Here is a 19,320-nt window from a genome sequence, read left to right on the forward strand (position 1 = left end):
ATACCATGGATTTATATAAAGGCAATATGATATTTTCTGTCTTATTATCTATCCCTTTCTTAATGATTCCCAACATTCTGTTCACTTTTTTGACTGCCGCTGTGCATTGAGTGGAGGTTTTCAGAGAACTATCCACAATGACTCTAAGATCTCTCTCTTGAGTGGTAACAATTAATTTAGACCCCATCATTTTATATGTATAGTTGGATTATGTTTTCCAATGTGCATTACTTTGCATTTATCAACATTGAATTTCATCTGCCATTTTGTTGCCCAGTCACCCAGTTTTGTGAGATCCTTTTGTTGCTATTCACAGTCTGCTTGGGACTTAACTATCTTGAATAATTTTTTATCATCTGAAAATTTTGCCACCTCACTGTTTACCCCTTTTTCCAGATCATTTATGAATATGTTGAATAGGACTGGGCCCAGTACAGACCCCTGGGGGACACCACTATTTACCTCTCTGCATTCTAAAAACTGACCTACCCTTTGTTCCCTACCTTTTAACCAGTTACCGATCTATGAGAGAACCTTCCCTCTTATCCTGTGACAGCTTACTTTGCTTGGGAGCCTTTGGTGAGGGACCTTGTCAAAGGCTTTCTGAAAATCTAAGTACACTATATCTACTGGATCCTCTTTGTCCACATGCTTGTTGACCCCCTCAAATAATTCTAGTAGATTGGTGAGGCACGATTTCCCTTTACAAAAACCATGTTGACTCTTCCCCAACCGGTTGTGTTCATCTGTGTGTCTGATAATTTTGTTCTTTACTATAGTTTCAACCAGTTTGCCCGTTACTGAAGTCAGTCTGACTGGCCTGATGGCATTTTACTGTTCAACATTAAGTATTTTGCCACTGATCAAAGCAAAACATCTCCAGTTGTGTGCTTAGCCCACAGCCCCAAACTGCCTCCCCGACCTGGCCAGGTGCCCAAAGCACTGGATGCTGATCCTTTAGCTTCATATCCAATTCACCTCCTTTTAGGGAGTATCTGGTGCTGCCACAAAGCCTGCATGCAGCCTGCCATTCCGGGGTCCCACAATCCAGGGGGCTCGGTGCAGGGCACATGGGGGCTTTGGCGCGGGACCGAAACCTGTGACTCACCAGCGCTCCACTACTGAGGAGGATCATGAAGATGATAAAGGTCTCGAACCAGTTGTGCTCGACGATCTTGAAACAGGTTTTCCGAAGGTTCCACCAGATCTTCCCCTTGTTGGTTGTGATGTCGACGTAGAGGAAAGGAAAGCGCCGCACGCAGGCTGGGACGGGGGGGAGCAGAGAGGCACCTGTTAGCTCCTGAGCCACGGCATGGCACACGCAGACGCAGGGCCAGCACCCTCTCTGGGGAGCTGCAGGTGGCAGAGTCGTCTTCCGGTGCAGCGAGCCAGCCAGGTGCTGCTCTGCCAGACTGCCAGGCCTGGGTGGCCACACACCAGGGCAAGCTGGGCCTGGCAGGGCAGAGCCGGTCCAGCCTGGAGACAGGTGAATTCGACACATCTGCCAGGAACCTGCCCAGCGGGACGGACTAGGCCAAGGTGTAAAGCTGCTCACCTGGGTCAGGATGCTGTGGCATTGCCGCCTGCCCTCGCCAGGGGGCGCACCTCCTCTGGGGCATACGGCCCCAAAACCACACATCCCATCACCCCCTGCTGCTCCCCCCCCCCGGCCCTCTCGCCCGCTCCTCTGACCCCGGCCCCACCCCGGCCCCCCCCCACCCCCCTCACCTGAACCACCCCCCCGGACCCCGCCCCTGCACTAGCGCCCCGCCCCTCCCCTACACCGGCCCCCACCCCCACCCCTCCCCTGCATCAGCCCCTCTGACCCCCTCCCCTGCACTAGCCCCCCGCCCCTCCCCTACACCGGCCCCCACCCCCACCCCTCCCTGCATCAGCCCCTCTGACCCCTCCTCTACCTGCCCCCGCCCCTCCCTAGCACCAGTTCTTTCCTCACTCCACTCCCTCTCCTGCCTCCCCTTTCTGCTCCTTAACACCAGCCCCTCCTTTTCTTCCCTCTTTCTTTCTCTGTCCCCAACAACAGCCCCTCTCCCCCTCCTCCCCCGCTTCCCCTTTGCCTTTCCCCCTCCAGGCCTTGCCTGCCCAAACCTGGTCCATGTACAATTCCTGACCTGCTGCAGGGCCCCTGCCTCCCACCACCAGCCCTGGCTAGCGCTGGCCATGCTGCACCCTCCACCCCTGGGAAAACTCTCAATGGAGGGGGCTGGCACCCTTTGCGCCGGGGCCTGTCTCAGCCTGGGACGCATTGTGCTTGTGAGTTCTGGGGTGGGATCTGGTGTGGTCGCTGCCATGAGTTTGGGGTGGGATTCCTTGAGGGGGGTGGGATCTCAGGGGGGTTGGGATCCCTGGGGGGCTGTGTGAATTTGGGATGGGATCCCATGGGTGTTGGGACCCCAGGGCATTGAGATCCCATGGAGCTTTGTGAGTTTGGGGTGGGAGCTGACCATGCTGGACCTTTCTCTGCTACACTGGAGAGCCCATGATGAACGATTTGTTCCCCAGGTAGGTGCTTATCGACAGGGATCGAGTGACCCCTGACCTGTCCCTTTGTTAAGCTAACTAGACTGAGCTCCTGGAGTCTGTCACTGCCGAGCTAGTTCTCTACCCGTGGCCCATTCTCTGCTGGTTTCAGGGCAGCTGTGCTGTGTTTTGCAGGCACACCTGGTGCTCTGGGATCCTACCAGGGCGGGGTAACCCTCCACCCTCCTGCCCCCAGTGCCTCTCTCCACAGGGTCACTGCGTGGCTCCCTTACCCTCAGTGAAGCACTCCTCAGGCCCCTGGCCCTCAGCAGCCTCGTCTGCAGCCTCCTCCGCCTCCACCTCTGGCGCCTTGTAATCCACAGTGCTGCACATGGATGATGTGCTGCCGCTGGACAGTGGCTTCTGTGGAGAGCAGGGACGGAGACAGACTCAGCCCAGGGCTCCAGCAGGCACCAGGGACAGAGTCACAAATAGGAGACACCCCAAATGCTGGGAGTGGCTAATGCACCAGCAATAAACAGCTTCACACGTTGGAGACCAAATGCTTCCAGGGAGCAATGGAGGCCTCATCTTGGGCAGGGACGGGCGTGGTTACAGCACAGGCTGGGCAGGGCTGGGTTAGTGCAATTCTAGAGACGTAGTTAAAGCCAACCTAAGCCCTTAGGCTGACAATGGAAGAGCTCCTCCCTTGACCTTGCTACTGTCTCTCAAGGAGGTGGATAACTACAGCGATGGCCAAACCCCGTCTCTCTCCATAGCAAGTGGCTACACTATAGTAGCGAAGCTGCCGCAGTGCTGCTGTAGCACTTGTAGTCTAGACATACCACAATTCTATGCCCAGGCATGGCAGGTGGGCAGTGAGAAGCCCTGGCGGGGTGTACCCTGGGGTCTTGCCTCCCCAAGGCAGGGCTTGGGGAGTGGATCTGGGTGAGTGGGCTGCACCAGTGGCTCTCCATCTTTCCAGACTATTGCACCTCTTTCAGGAGTCTGATCTGTATGGTGTACCCCCAAGTTTCACCTCACTTCAAAACTATCTGCTTACAAAATGAGACATAAAAATACAAGTGTCGCAGCACACTATTACTGAAATATTGCTGACTTTCTCCTTTTTACCATGCAATTATAAAAGCGATTGGAATATAAATATTGCACTTACATGTCAGTGTATAGTATATAGAGCGGTATAAACACATCATTGTCTGTATGAATTTTAGTTTGTACTGACTTTGCTAGTGCTTTTCATGTTGTAAAACCAGGCAAATCTTTAGATAAGTTAATGTACCCTCTGGAAGACCTCTGCGTACCCCCAGGGATAAATGTACCCCTGGTTGAGAACCACTGAGCTGCTCTACGCCCAGGGGGCTCAGGGAATGGGGGTGATTGAAACTTTTGGAAACAGGAGTTTGTTAGTCCAAAAATGGCAATTTTTCAAATGAATATTTTCACCAAAAATTGTCATCTTAAATAAAAAGTTCTTGGTGAATTTTCTCAGGATATTTTTATTCACTTTTGTTTTTAATCAACAACATGATGGAAGTGGATACTGATGTCTGCAAATGATTTTTATGTTTTGGATAAAAATTGCAATACAAATTTGTTGCAAAAAATGTGGAAACCCACAAAACTGCTGGGAACTCTACAAAACGAAAACCACCATAGGTAATAATTGGAGATATACCAATCTCCTAGAACTGGAAGGGACCTTGAAAGGTCATCGAGTCCAGCCCTCTGCCTTCACTAGCAGGACCAGTTTTTTGCCCCAGATCCTGAAGTGGCCTCCTCTCTGTTGCCCCCGCAGGCAGCTACAGGATCAGACTTTTTCAGTTTAAATCAAAGTGGCCACCCACTTCTGCTTCAGGTGAGATGTTACAAGTAAGAATCAGGAAGCCAGAAGCTGCAGAATCAAAGGAAGGAAGCAGCACAATTCCTGGGTGGCTTGCATCAGAGAGCTTGTCCCAGCAATGGTGGTGCAGGGGGAGAGCCGTGTCACAGCCCATGGGTGTGCTGATCATATGGAGAGAGCTCACCCCTGCAAAGGAGTTGCCACTTTTGATGAGCTGTGTTTCTCGAGCATTTCCCAAGTCCCCAAACACCAGCTGGTTGGGAATTTTCTAAAGAAACATTATTTTCATTGGAAAAATGCTGATTTGACTAAAGCTAAACTGTTGGTGAGAAAGGGCCAGTTTGGCTGAATCTCCCACTTAGAATTTTTTTTTGAAAAAGCAAACAAACGTTTGGAAGTGTCAAAATGTCACGTTTTGATAATTTCGAGTCAAAAACCTTGGTTTCCCAGTTTAAAAAAGTTGTCTGCTTGCAATTTTAGTTAATTTACACTAAAAAAAGGCGAAAAAAGTAAAACAAATGGAAACATTCGAAATGAGTGAAATGACACATTTCATTTGACCTTGTCTGGATTCTTTTTGGGATGATCCATGTGCAAAATTTGTCAAGATTCTGCTTTTTGTTCCAATTCAGAACAGAAACACTTCCAAAAGCTCACAAGATCTTGCAAGACGGAAAAGCCATTTCCCACCCAGCTCTATCCAAAATCTCTGAATGCTTCTCATTGCCCTGGTCCTGTCCCTGGGCTACCAACCCCACTGAAATCCCCGATAAATGCCCTTTGTTATAATTAGACCAGCAGAAACCTGGGCTCCTGGAATTCTGTTTATCTCAAATATTTCTGGCTCCACTTACTCTGAAGAGCTTTTAGGACAAAGTTCACTCCAGTGCAAAACCTGGATTCCAAATAGTTTTCACCCAGTAGAACTGACTCTGACTCTTGCCTTGGCTGGGCTCCCAGAAAGCACTCTGCAACCTCCAGTGGGTTAGCTAAGAAATCTCCAGGGATCCTCCTATTTTTATCTGTCTTTCCAGCTTCAGTAGCCAGTTTTATCCAATGTGCTGAGCAGCCATGTGGTAGGTAGAGACACATCTAGAGACCTGTACATTCTACACAGCAACAAGAGACCCCACGATAAGGACCTGATATGAAGGGGTATCTTGTGTGCAATTGGCAAGTGCACGGTAGGGCTCATCTCCCCCAAGGTCACTAGCAAGTGTCAGGGCAGTCAATCAATCACAGATGAGACAGAGATTCTGGAGCCAAGGGGCGCAGGTGGCGACTTATGGCCCCATCGCTCATACTGGGCATTGTATCCACCAGGGGGTGAGATACGCCAGCTGCTCTGCGTTGATTCACTGGACACTTCAGCCAACAAGGTAGCCAGTAGCCAGCCGATTTGGCCATGTTGCCCTGTGGAGCTAACGTGCCCCAGTTTCTCACTGGAGTTCAGAAAGTGTGGGAAAGGAAGGAAGCAGAGGGGGATCAGAAGCGCTAGGACAGAGCTAAGCTCACCCATGCTCCCACATATGAGGGCCACACATGAGCCATTTGCCACAGGAGCTAGCCCGGCCAAGGTAAGGTAAACAAATTGTTCCAAATGCCTGTAAAGGGATCCAGAAAGGCAAAGGAGACGCATGAGCCAGGCTGGTGAGACTGACAACAGAGGCCTCCATCCCAGCCATTGCTCCAGCCAATGCTTGGAACAGCTTCTGAATGTGGGTCACTGGAATACCCCAGCTGCTCCAAACACAAGTAGAAAAAATTCCCTTCCAGCAGCCCCCAGCGCTTCCCGCTCTCCGCACTTTGCCACCAGTAGGCAGAACCCCACATGGAGAGCTGTGGCTGGCATCACATACATGGCTTCAGAGAACGCTCGGTATTGTTCTGTTCTTCCCTTCCCTATCCCCGTCGGCTGCCTTGCCCCAGTGGCTGGAATTCATTTTGGCTATGACCATGTCCTCTGAACTCCCCCAGTGCCTCATGGGAGGTGTAGTACCTATGCAGACTAGCACAGAACAGAATGCTTCTTGCCCCTGTTCACGTAGGTGAGCCAGGCTCCCTGGCTCGACTTTATCTCCCTTGATGCACTACAGTCATGTGACTCCCAAGAGGCACTGCGACCATTCAAACAAATGGAAGGCTGTAGTGCATCATGGATGGTGTAGCCTTCCCCATAGAGGAGAATGGGAGCATGAGGTATCTGAACTATACCTCCCATGAGTCACCTGCATATTTTGTTACCTTGTTGTTTATTTCCTCTCTAGACTGCTAATGAAAATGCTACAAAGACCCCATGGGAGAGCTGCCCCAGCACACTGACCCTTTCTTTAGGACCTTCTAGTCAGCTTTCAGTCCCCTGTTTGAATGGATTTTTCCAGGCAGATCCTGTGGACGCAGTATCCAATGCTTCTCCTATACTAATGTATACTTACATCACAGTTACCAGGGGCGGCTCTAGGAATTTGGCCGCCCCAAGCACGCCGGTCCCGCGGCTCCAGGGGATCTCTTGCAGACGTGCCTGCGGATGGTCCGCTGCTCCCGCAGCTCCAGTGGAGCATCCGCAGGCATGCCTGTGGGAGGTCCACCGGAGCCGTGGGACCAGCGGACCCTCTGCAGTCATGCCTGCGGGATGGCCGCCAGAGCCGCCTGCCGCCCTCCCGGCAAAATGCCGCCCCAAGCGCGCGCTTGGCGCGCTGGGGTCTAGAGCCGGCCCTGACAGTTACTATGGAAAGTGTAATCAATGTATAATGCAGAGTGTATTATAAGAGAGGCAACAGCCGCTCCATAACTAAGGCTCCTGCAAGGTTCCCCTGTTTAGTCCCTATGATGACTTTGCCTTGGAATATTGGAACGTACCATATTTACTGTGAAGGCAAAGAAGAATGTTTCTGCAAAGTTTGAGAAGAATCTGTCAAGCATTTTTGAGTAACAGCCCATGAACAAATTCCCTTGGATGTGAAATAGCCATGGTAGCCTAATGTTCCCACTGGCTCAAAAGCAGCTTATCCTGCTTGACTGAATCTGGAACTAACAGATTGTAAGTGAGAAAAGTTATTAATGATTTTCTTTGAGGTTCAATCCTGTTCCAAATGATATCAGTGGGAGTTACGGGGCTGATCCTGCTCTCGTTGTTATCAACAGGAATTTTTTTATTCCTGAGAGCTGGAGCGAGCTGTGTGATCAGAATTTTCAAAAGTGGATGCTGAGGATTTTTGAAAACTTGGCCCCAGTTTAAATATTTCTAACCTTTATTTTCTTTTATTCTTCAGCTCCTGTCTCTAGTTTTTAAAGTGGAACCAAACACTGTTATGCTAAAAGCAGCTTAACCAAATAATGATAATAACATTTCAGGTTGAGGAGTTGGGTATGAGTTGGAGACACAAGGGGTCAAATTTTCAAACATGCCTAAGTGACTTAAGAACCTAAGAGCTATTTTCAAATCAATGGGAGTCAGGTGCCTAAATGGGACTCATTAAAAATCAGTGGGACTCAGGTTCTTAAGTGCCTAAATCACTTTTGAAAATGGCTCTCAGGCTCCGAATCATGCAGATACTTTTGAAAATTTGCCCCTTTAACTGTTCACAAATTGCCTGGGATTCCGACAGATCTGTTCACAGTTTGAGATGATTTGCCAAGTATTTTCTGTGATCGTCCATCAGGTGGTTGGTTGCTCACAGGCCATCCTGATATTCACAATACAAAGGCCAGACTGTCATATCCTGATTTCCAATAGCTTAGACCTTGCTGGAGGAAAGCGATTGAAATCAATGGGGCACAAGTGGCCACAGATGCTGTTCGATGTGAGAAAAGAGCACAGTCCATCCCCCAGTACCCAGCTCTTTCGACTGGACACCTGCATGCAATGCTATGTGTAGAAGAGCTGAGTTAGGCATTTCTTGAGTCATTCCTTGTTTCTGTTCCCTGATTGGATGGCTTATTTTTAAACCAAGGCCCCTGGTGCGTTAGCAATACAATTCCAAAATATGCTGCTTACATGTCTGCCACTAGGTGTCATCCTAACACAGTGGGAGAGCCCTGGACTTCGAATTAGGGCTTGTCTACATTGGAAACACATAGCTGCGTCTCCGGCGTGTGAAATCCGCACCGCCCAGGGATGCAGATATGCTGACCTCACCCCCAGTTCTTCTGATGACCTGGCGACCGCCTCTCGGGAGGTGGCTGAATGACAGTGATGGGAGAACCTTACCCATTGCAGTAGTGACTGTCTATACAACCATGATGCAGCTGTGGCACTGTAGTGTTTCAGGAGCAGCCTTTTAGAGTCATGGGGTGAAAAAGGCCAGATCACCTAGTCCCTGCATAGCACAGGCCACCGACACTACCCAGCACCCGCACGCTGACCCCCAACAACCAAAATGAGCCCAAAGCATCCAGGGCCGGCTCCAGGCACCAGACGAGAAAGCACGTGCCTGGGGCAGCACATTGTAAGGGGCAGCATTCTGGCCAATCTTCGGGCAGCACATTCCCGCCGCCCTGCCGGGAGGCAGGAACTAGCAATCCCCATTGCTCCCCGGGCTCCCCGGGATGCGCCACTCCCCACCGCCTGCACCGGCCTCTGCCTCTCGCGCCGCTCTGAGCCTGGCCCGGCCGAGCCGCCTTTAAAGGAGTGGCTGAGCCAGCACCTCCTGCAGCCCCCCGGCCGGAAGAAGCACCCCAAGGCCGGAGGAGGGAGCCCCTCTTGCCCGGCTGTGAGTGGGCTGCAGCGCCCCGCGAGCCGCCTTGACCGCCCTCCACGCGCTCCCTGCAGCTGCCTTTTTTTTTCCCTTCGGCAGTCCGGCAGGCAGTAGGAGGTTGGTTTTTTCCCTTCGGCAGTCCGGCAGGCGGTAGGAGGTTGGTTTTTTTCCCTTCGGCAGTACGGCAGGCAGTAGGAGGTTGGTTTTTTTTCCTTCGGCAGTCCGGCAGGCAGTAGGAGGTTGGTTTTTTTTCCCTTCGGCAGTCCAGCAGGCAGTAGGAGGTTGGTTTTTTCCCTTCGGCAGTCCGGCAGGCAGTAGGAGGTTGGTTTTTTTTCCCTTCGGCAGTCCGGCAGGCAGTAGGAGGTTGGTTTTTTTCCCTTCGGCAGTCCGGCAGGCAGTAGGAGGTGTTTTTTGTTGTTTTTTTTTGCTTGGGGTGGCAAAAAAGCTAGAGCCGGCCCTGAAAGCAGCACAGCCCTCAGGACTATGACGTGGCACAGGCAGAGACCAGGAGGCACTGAGGTGCACCAGTGCCCAAGGGCAGGGGAATGACCCAGTGTCCCACCCCTCACACTGCAGGCGAAGGGCAAGGCAACACCCCCTGCCCCAAGCTCACTGCCAACCTACCTGGGGGGAAATCCCTGCCCCACCTCACATACAGCACTCGGTTAGACCCTGAGCTTGTGAGCTAGACTCACTGAGAGAGAGAGAATGGCTCTGGCCCGCCCCCAGTACCGGGTTTGCAATGGTGCCAGTGGTGCCAGGCCCACATCTGCTTGGCCTTCTCCCCCTGAGGCCCTGCCCAACGCTCACTCCTCTCTGCCCCCTCCTTTCCTTGACCCCCGCTCACTCCTCTCCCCAGGCCAGGCCCACAAAATGTTAATCTGGCTCTGCCCTCCCGCTCCAATGCCCTATCTCCAGCCATGCTTTAGGAGATCACCCCCTGCCCCCAGGGTATGCTGGCGGGAGGGAGCGAAATCTCTTCCTGACCCCTGCAGATGGCCAGCTGAAGCCATGAAGCATGAGGGTTCTTTAGTTTATTGTTGGTGCCACCACCAGAATCCATCCAGAGAACTGGAGATGCAGCAAGTAGCATGGAGGGAGAGAAACATGGGCACTGACCATGTTAGTGACCATTGAAGGCCACCTCCTTCAATCCTACAGCCAGGCTCCGGCAGTGAGAATAGTGCCAGCCATGATTTCAAGCAGGGCCGCCCAGGGTGGGGGGCAAGTGGGGCAATTTGCCCCAGGCCCTGGCCCCACAGGGGCCCCCACGAGAGTTTTTCGGGGCCCCTGGAGCGGGGTCCTTTACTCGCTCCGGGGACCCCGGAAAACTCTTGCGGGGCCCGGGCCCGCGGAGCTTCTTCCGCTCCCAGGTCTTCGCCGGCGGGGGGTCCTTCTGCTCTGGGGCAGAAGGACCCCCTGCGGCCGAATTACCACCGAAGCGGGACCCGCCGCCGAAGTGCAGCTGGGTCTTTGGCGGTAATTCGGCAGCAGGGGGCCCTTCCGCTCCGGGACCCGCTGCCAAAATCCCCCCGAAGACCCGCTGCGGGGGCCCCCTGCTGCCGAATTACCACCGAAGACCCGGCTGCACTTTGGCGGCGGGTCCCGCTTCGGCGGTAATTCGGTGGGGGGGGGGCCCAGCCATGGTCTTCGGGGGACTTTGGCAGCGAGTCCTGGAGCAGAAAGACCCCCCACTGCCGAATTACCGCCGAAGCGGGGGCCCCCCGCCGCCGAAGAACCCAGGCCCCCGGAATCCTCTGGGCGGCCCTGATTTCAAGGGTGAATAACCTCCAGCTTTGGGAGGGAAGTAGCCATCCAGGGCACAGCCAGAGAAATAATGACTCAAACTGGGCGACTGAGTTTCTTAGAAGCAGTAGGAGAATCTGTTCCTTGTGTGGAGAAACAGGGAGAAAAGCTTAGTAGCGGATCACACCCATTGCTCGTAATTCCGCCACAGGGAGTTCCCAGCAGCCTACCCAAGGCTGGGGCAGGGTGAGCAGCCCAGAGAGCCTGCAGGCCTGGTGCACAAGTCAAAGCTAGGTCAGTGTAACCAGGGAAAAATCCACACTCCTGAGCGCAGTAGCTATGGTGACCGAACCCCAGTGGAGACGCAGCTATGGAAGAACACTTCCGGCTCCCTTCCTACCATCACTCGGGGAGGTGGAGGGGAAACCAGTGATGGAAAAACCCCTTCTAGGCTACTGAGCCTTTAGGTCACATGTGGGTCATGTGAAGTCCAGCTTTTTTGTGGAGTCACAAGGGCTAGAAACATACTTCTTTAAAAACGTGAAAGCAGAGACTCTCACCTAACCACCTGACTCCAGGAGCTGGCACTTTAAGATATAAAATATTATGGGACTCCTGATAAAAATTGTGACGGTTGGCAACACTGAGTGCTGGAGGCAGAATGCCTCTTGGCGTTCCCATGTGCACACTGCTACGTCCCTTGTAGAGGCGCCGTATACCCCTCTCCTGCCTGGCTGCTCAGCTCCGCTGCTCTGTCCCGCCTCTGGGACTCTGTATCCGCCTAAGGCAACCTCAGTGCGGGGTCTGCAGTTCTCCCCAGCCCTTACACAAGCCACAGAAGGTGGGACAGATGTTCCCTTGCTCCTGCCCTCTTCTGCTCTCCAGACCCTGCTCCCACAGATGCACTCGGCAGACTCTAGTGGCAGTGATGAAATCCATGATGCGTCTGCCCCTGAGAACGCCTGCAGGAGAAGCAGGTGTGCACCATGGGTGTGGGCACCATGGGTGTTGTGAACTGTCTCCAATCAATTTCTCCTGCTGTCACAAGTACTATTTGAAACAGGTCATGAAGAGCCGGCTGGGGGCAGGAACCTGGCACTGGGGTTGGGGTGGGGAGGCAGGAGCAGAGAAGCAGCCCAAGGCACCTGCTAGGTGTCCCAGGCACAGGGCCTGGCAGTGAGCACTGGGCTGACAAGAGAGAAAGGAGGAGCCAGCGGTTAAGGTGTCTGCCTGGGGCTAAATCCCTGCTCCACAACAGAGCCTGGGGCAGATCACTGAGACTCTGTGCACAATAACGGCCTGCCCCACCTGGCAGGGGGTGGGGAGGGTAAAGACATTAGAAGACTGTGGGGTGCTAAGACCCCCTTGGCAAAGACGGGGCTGTAGACGTACTGGGCACAGGGCCTGGGGAGAGCTTTCTGGAGGGTCATGTGCAGTGGGTGTGAAGTGCTGCTCATTTCTGTGGTGGAGGCAGATTGAGTGCAGGTGGGAATTTATTTCTGTGCATGACATTCCTCCCTTCCCCAACCAGCCACACCCGCAGCCGATTAAAGTCCACGTGCGCTAGGCAGGGGCCGTGGGCCTGGTGTCCCAGGATGGGGTCAGAATCTCAGTTTTCATTTCAAAGGAAAACTTGAACCTCAGCCCCAAGTGGAACTGCTCTGGGGACGGCTTCCTGAGTCTGCAGACAGCCTGAAGCAGTAGCTCTGAGAGGGGGGAACAGCCCTATGCATCTCCATGGAGCATTAGCACTCAGGCCCCCTGCTTATACCAGCCCAGTGTGTGTGTGTTTGGGGGGGAGGGAACCCGCTGCCTCCCCACAATGGCCCTGCTGGGATAGTATCAGCAGGGCCTCATCCGCTTGGGTGGGTGAGGGCTGTGTCCTCCCTCCTCTGGGACAGCCCCCAGTCCGCCTGAGATCCGGGACACTGGGAATGGTGGGAGGTCTTGGCTGGCCCAAAGAGGAGTAGCGGTGAGACCCATGCTGGCCTATGGCTCTTCTCTGTGTGTGTTTGGGGTGAGACCATCACTTTCCACCCCCACCCCAAGCAAGGAAGAGACCATGAAGTGTGGGTGAGGGGCCCAGAGCTTCTATCGGAGCTGCTGCCTCGTGCAGTGCCCCAGACTCCGCTCCACTCCCCCCCACGCATTTGCCCATCCATCCTGCACATGGGGGGGGGGGGGCTGTGTCTGTCAGGAAGCAGAGCCTGGGCTGGGATTTGCGGTGGCCCAGGGAGCAGCAGAGGAGACACTCTGGGGTGGTGTGTCTGGGGAGGGGCTAGGAGAAGCCACAGGGGGCATGGACCCTCCAGCACTGGTTGCAGAGTCCCTCGTAGGGACAGGCTCAGAGCGGCTCTGACAGAGCCAGGCCAGTGGGAAGGGATGGGGGGGGCAATATGGGAAGTAGTGGGGATGAGAGGGCAGAGGCAGCACCAGGGGCATGGGCTGCAGGGACTCAGACTTCCCCAGCCCCAGAGTCACTCCCAAACCTACTGACTCCCACTGCACCTCCAGCCCCCCAGCCCCAGAGAACCCCCCAAATCACAGAGACCCTAAGCCCCAGAGAGCCCCCAAACCTCACTGCTATTTCACCCCCAGAGAGACCTCCAAACCCACTGAATCTCACTGCACCCCCATCCCTGATCCCCAGAGAGACCCCCCAAATCACAGAGACCGTAAATGCCAGAGACCACAAGCCCACTGAATGCCACTGCACCCCCAGCCCCACTGAATCTCACTGCACCTGTATCCCCAGAGACCCCCCAGCCCCACTGAATCTCACTGCACCTGTATCCCCGGAGACCCCTCAGCCCCACTGAATCTCACTGCACCTTTATCCCCAGAGACCCCCCAGCCCCACTGAATCTCACTGCACCCCCATTTCCACATCCCACTCAACTCACAGGATGTATTTTATTGCAATGATTGGAATGAGGCCTGCAGCCTCTGTTAAAACACACATGTGCCAATGGCTTCCTGAGCGGAAGGTTGAAGGTGCTGATGTGATGTGATGTGATGTGTTTATCAAAGAACTTGTGAATTGTCTGTATCAAGTGTGTGAAAATGTAACTTGGCCGGGTTATGACGGACTCCGCCCCCCTTTTCTCCAGGCCACATTAAGCACTAGAGCCGGAGCAAGGGGGATATTGATCCCCTGAAGAGGAGTCCTTACAGAAATGGCCAGTGTCTGCCACTGCCCAGCTCCTGTGGGCGGAACTTAGCCCCATCCTTTACCCTACTCCTGCCCCAGCTTGACATGTTCAAGGGGGGAGCAGCTCTGTGTGGCCCTTCCTGCCTCCATCCCCACCAGGTTCATTCGCTTGGCATCAGACGCTGGAAGAAAACAAGCCTCAGCGTCCAGCCAGTTATGAGAGATTCCAATTCTCCAGGTGAAATCCTGGCCTTAGTGAAGTCAATGGCAAAGTTACCAGTGACTTCAGGGGGGATTTCATCTCTGGGCCGGTGTCTGTAGGACTCTTGGCACGGCCCAAGCGTCTCAGAAAGGCTAGCAGGAATATGGGGATCTCCCTGCTGGGTATGGCGTGTGGCTGCCAATGACAGAATCACCCAGTGGAGCATCCCTCTTTCATGGGTCTCACACGTGCCAGGGACACGCGGCAACAGCTGCACACCTGGAGCATGTCATTGCCCAGAGACTCGCCTCCCAACTCTGCAGCAGCGAACAGTCGAGGAGCAGGCTGCAAGTGAGAGACTCAGAGGAAGCGTCTCTGGTATCTGCTCCTGGGGAGCTCTTTGCACCCAGCTCCTGGCTGTGCCTACAGGATCAGCACCATGTGTAGTGCTGGCTGCAGAAACTTCACCGGAACTACAGTCCATGCAGGGCCTGTGCAAGGATATTTTGCCCCCTAGGCGAAACTTCCAGCCACTGGACCAGTAAGTGCCAAGACTGATCCAAGGGCTTGTCTACACAGCACGTTACAGCCCAGGGTGTGAATCTACAGCACACCAGTTTGCTATGCAGTGATGTCCCACATGGATAATGCTACATGGCAGTGAATGTCCCAGAAGCCGGAGCGGCTGCAGCAGTTGCCAGGGGACGTTACTGAGCAGCAAGCTGGTGTGCTGTCGATTCTGACCCTGGCTTGCTGCACTGGATCTTCCCGAGGAGCCAAGCCCCATGTGGGACGTGGCTAATGCTACAGAGAAGCAACAACTGCACACAAACAAATGAGCACAGCCAAGGAACTGGACAGTGATTTCGAATGTGAGCTGAAATCAAACAAAACATTTTGCTCAACCTGAAGCAATTTTTTTCAGACATTTCAGAATTGCCAGTGAACTGGAAAATCCATGATTCACCCACCTGCACATCTCACAGCTCCGGCATAGCCAACGGAAGCCCTTCAGAGGCCTGATACAGGTGTGAAAATTCGATTGACCTAGCTATATTGCTCAGGGCTATGAATTGTGGTTAGGCTGACATTGGCGTCTGATGAAGTGAGTTTTAGCCCACGAAAGCTTATGATCAAATACATTTGTTAGTCTCTAAGGTGCCACAAGTGCTCCTCGTTCTTTATAACCACCACTGTAGATGCAGCTAGATGGGCAGAAGAATTCTTCTGTCGACCTAGCTACTGCCTCTCGGAGGTGGATTACCAACCCCTCCTGTCAACGTAGGAAGCAGCTGCACTGTGGCATGGCAGCACTGCAGCAGTGTCTCTGTAGTGTAGCCATACCCTGAGTCCAGGGCCGGCTCCAGACCCCAGCGCGCCAAGCAGGCGCGTGGGGCGGCATTTCGTGGCAGGGCGGCATTTGGCTCCGGCGGACCTTCCGCAGTCATGCCTGCGGGAGGTCCACCGGAGCCCCGGGACCAGCGGACCTGCCGCAGACATGACTGCGGAGGGTCCCCTCTTCCCGCGGCTCCGCTTGAGCTCCCGCAGGCATGACTGCGGCGGGTGCGCTGGTCCCGTGGTTTGGACGGAGCTCCCGCAGGCATGCCTGCGGATGCTGCACCGGAGCCGCGGGACCACGGGACCGTCCGCAGGCACTTCTGCCCTGGCCGCGGGACCGGGGAAGGGCGGTGCGGCGTGCCGCCCTGCTTGGGGCGCCGTAATTTCTAGAGCCACCCCTGCCTGAGTCTCCAGACTGCATATGTTGTAGCTGTTCACTCTCTTGACAGTCAAACCCCTCCGTAACACTGATCAGTCCAGTAGCTTTTCTCCCTGCACTACAGATATGGTGGCCCAAATTCAGTGCTCCATGAAAGCAGTCCTTGTTATATCTGACAGACTGGTATTTCTTGTTCAGCCAATCAAGTTTGTTTACATTTCCAGGAGATAATGCTGCCCACTTCTTGTTTACCATGTCACCTGAAAGTGAGAACAGGCATTCGCATGGCACTTTTGTAGACGATGTCACAAGATATTCACGTGCCAGATGCGCTAAAGATTCACATGTACCTTCATATTTCTACCACCATTCCAGAGGACATGCATCCATGCTGATGATGGGTTCTGCTCGATAACAATCCAAAGCAGAGCGGACCGATGCATGTTCATTTTCATCATCTGAGTCAGATGGCGCCAGCAGAGGGTTGATTTTCTTATTTGGTGGTTTGGGTTCTGTAGTTTTTGCATCAGAGTGTTGCTCGTTTAAGACTTCTGAAAGCGTGTTCCACATCTCGTCCCTCTCAGATTTTGGAAGGCACTTCAGATTCTTAAACCTTGGTTCAAGTGCTGTAGCTATCGTTAGAAATCTCACATTGGTACCTTCCTTGTGTTTTGTCAAATCTACCATGGAAGTGTTCTTAAAACGAACAACATGTCTTGGGTCATCATCCGAGACTGCTATAAAATGAAATATATGGCAGAATACAGGTAAAACAGCAGGAGACATACAATTCTCCCCCAAGGACTTGAGTCACAAATTTAATTAATGCATTATTTTTTAACGAGCATCGTCAGCATGGAAGCATATCCTCTGGAATGGTGGTTGAAGCATAAAGGGGCATACGAATGTTTAGCATATTTGGTATGTAAATACCTTGCAATGCTGGCTATAAAAGTGCCATGCAAACGCCTGTTCTCACTTTCAAGTGACATTGTGAATAAGAAGCGGGCAGCATTATCTCCTATAAATGTAAACAAATTCATTTGTCTTAGTGATTGGCATAACAAGAAGTAGAATTGAGTGGACTTTTAGGCTCTAAAGTTTTACATTGTTTTGTTTTTGAGTGCAGTTATGTAACAAAAAAATCTACATTTGTAAGTTGCACTTTCACGACAAAGAGATTGCACTACAGCACTTGTATGAGGTGAATTGAAAAATATCATTTCTTTTGTTTATCATGTTTACAGTGAAAATGTTTGTAATCAGTAAAAATAATATAAAGTGAGCACTGTACACTTTGTATTCTGTGTTTTAACTGAAATCAATAGTTTTGAAAATGTAGAAAAACATCCAACAATATTTAATACATTTCAGTTGTAGTCTATTGTTTAACAGTGTGATTAAAACTGCGATGAATTGTGATTAATTTTTTTAATTGCAATTAATTTTTTGAGTGAATTGCATGAGTTAACTGTGATTAATCAACAGCCCTAATAATTTCCCCTGGGCTTGTTTATTAGATGCATTTTCATGCAGGCTCAAATCTTATAGGGTTTTTTTCCTTTCGTGTCTCTCCATTGTTATGTTACTGCAGCCCACGTGATTCCCAACGTCTTACTCGCTGTCAGTGCCTTCTAGGGCATTAGCCAGCAACACAGACATCAGAAACCTTGTGAGTTTTAGCTCTAAGATGCATCATTTAACGATTACCCATGTTAAACTCCCTCCGCTTCGCCTCAGGCCCCCGCTGCCCCCATGCCATGGGAGCCTGGCTGCAGCTGATCCTTTCTAAGGTATTAACAGTGGATCCAATTTTAGTGGCGTCAGCAAATTTCATCACCTTCCCCCAAGTCATTTATAATCGAATTGGAAAGCTACAGCCCTGGCACTGACTCTGTGGCCGCCCACTGGTATCTGCTGATATCAACAACGACCTGATGTCCTTTCAACCAGGTAGTTTTCGGATTTATATCCCTGTACTCCACAGCAGCAGGGGTTCTCTGTGTATTAGTTAAATCACACTGTTTACAGGGTGCCATAATCACAGTCTATAAGTATTAACACGAGGAACAAATATTTAATAACAGGCTCTTCAGTCTAGCAGAGGAAGGTCTAACACGACCGCATGGCTGAAAGTTGAGGCTAGACAGATTCAGACTGGAGATAAGGTGTATGTTTTTAACAGGGAGGGTAATTAACCATTGGAGCTATTTACCAAGGGTCATGGTGGATTCTCCATCACTGACAATATTTAAATCAAGATGGGACGTTTTTACTAAAAGACCTTCTCTAGTTCAAAGAACAGTTATTTCAGGGAAGTTCTCCAGCTGTGTCGTACAGGAGGCCAGACTGTGTAATCACCATGGCCCCTTCTATGAATTTCCATTTGTAACTCATCTCCTTAGCAAGTCCCACTGGGCTGCAGTTCATAAGAGATCCAGAGTCTGACTTGGGCGATGGGGGTTCCTGGGTTTGTGTGAGCCAGGAGCTCACATAGGAAAAAGGTTTGAAGTCTAAGAGGGTGTAAGTGTCAAGGAGTCCAGGAGGAATTACCCAGCATGTGAAAGGGGCCCAGAAGGGATTAGGATGAGAAGTGATGGGGAAAGGAAAGAAGGGAACATGTGGATCATCCCCAAGGGGTGGAAGCCCCCCGTACTGCAACATTAAAAAGAAGCCGGCACCAAGCCAGGGGGAACTGACTGTGCCCTTGGTTCTCACAGCTCCTGTAGGAGCCATGCTGCCAGGGGGTCCATGCAGCCCCACATCGCAGAGGGGTGAGTAGCACAAAGGGCTGGGGAGGGCAGGGCAAGAAATTGTTGGAGGCTGGATGAGCACTGAATGAGGCAGGGTCTAGTGGAAAAACCAGTCTGTGAGCATGTAATTAACGAGTGTCTCATGGTGTCTTCACACAAGAGGGATGAATGAAAGTAGCACAAGCAGCCTTAATTCTGTCATTTACTAATTTCTGAGAGCTTGACACTGCAACCTGAATTGCATTTTGAACATAGGGTGTTTGTGTTTTAATGTCATTTCCTACGTTTTTAAAAAAGTCAATGGAATAAACAGAAATTCCACCATGCAGAACCAGGCTGTCGCCAGTACAAGTAGCCATCCAGCACTCAAGCTAATGGGCTGACCAGTAGCAGCAGGCGGCTTGCAGCTGGATGAGACACATGCTTTGTCAGTGGGTTTCACAACTACTGGCTGACACCAGAGGACTGTTGGGACTCAGGAATGTTGGGTTTGAGTCCAGGTTCTGGAGAGGAGTGCGCTCTAGTGGTTACAGACCTTTCCACCCATGCTCCCTGCCCTTGCCTCCTCATCTGCTCCTAGTCCTGCTCCTAGCCCCCATTCCTTATCCCTCTGCCTTAAAGAAAAGCGACTTCTTCCTTCACCTCCATGATGCCGAGGCACCAGCTGGCGCAGTAACTTGAAGAGCACTGAGAGATGGTCTGCCTTCCTTCT

At 52.2% G+C, this 19,320-nt stretch overlaps 1 protein-coding gene across 1 annotated transcript in view; it reads right to left on the reverse strand.

Moving 5' to 3' along the window:
- Window positions 1–19,320, reverse strand: part of LOC120385062 (sodium channel protein type 4 subunit alpha-like) — a 127,511-nt gene that overhangs the window by 25,938 nt on the left and 82,253 nt on the right. Inside the window, 2 exon segments of the mRNA XM_039504163.1 lie at window positions 1,109–1,263; window positions 2,772–2,901. Coding sequence (XP_039360097.1) covers window positions 1,109–1,263; window positions 2,772–2,901 — 285 coding nt within the window.

This window comes from Mauremys reevesii, linkage group 17 (genome assembly GCF_016161935.1).
Source record: "Mauremys reevesii isolate NIE-2019 linkage group 17, ASM1616193v1, whole genome shotgun sequence".
Lineage (NCBI taxonomy): Eukaryota > Metazoa > Chordata > Testudines > Geoemydidae > Mauremys > Mauremys reevesii.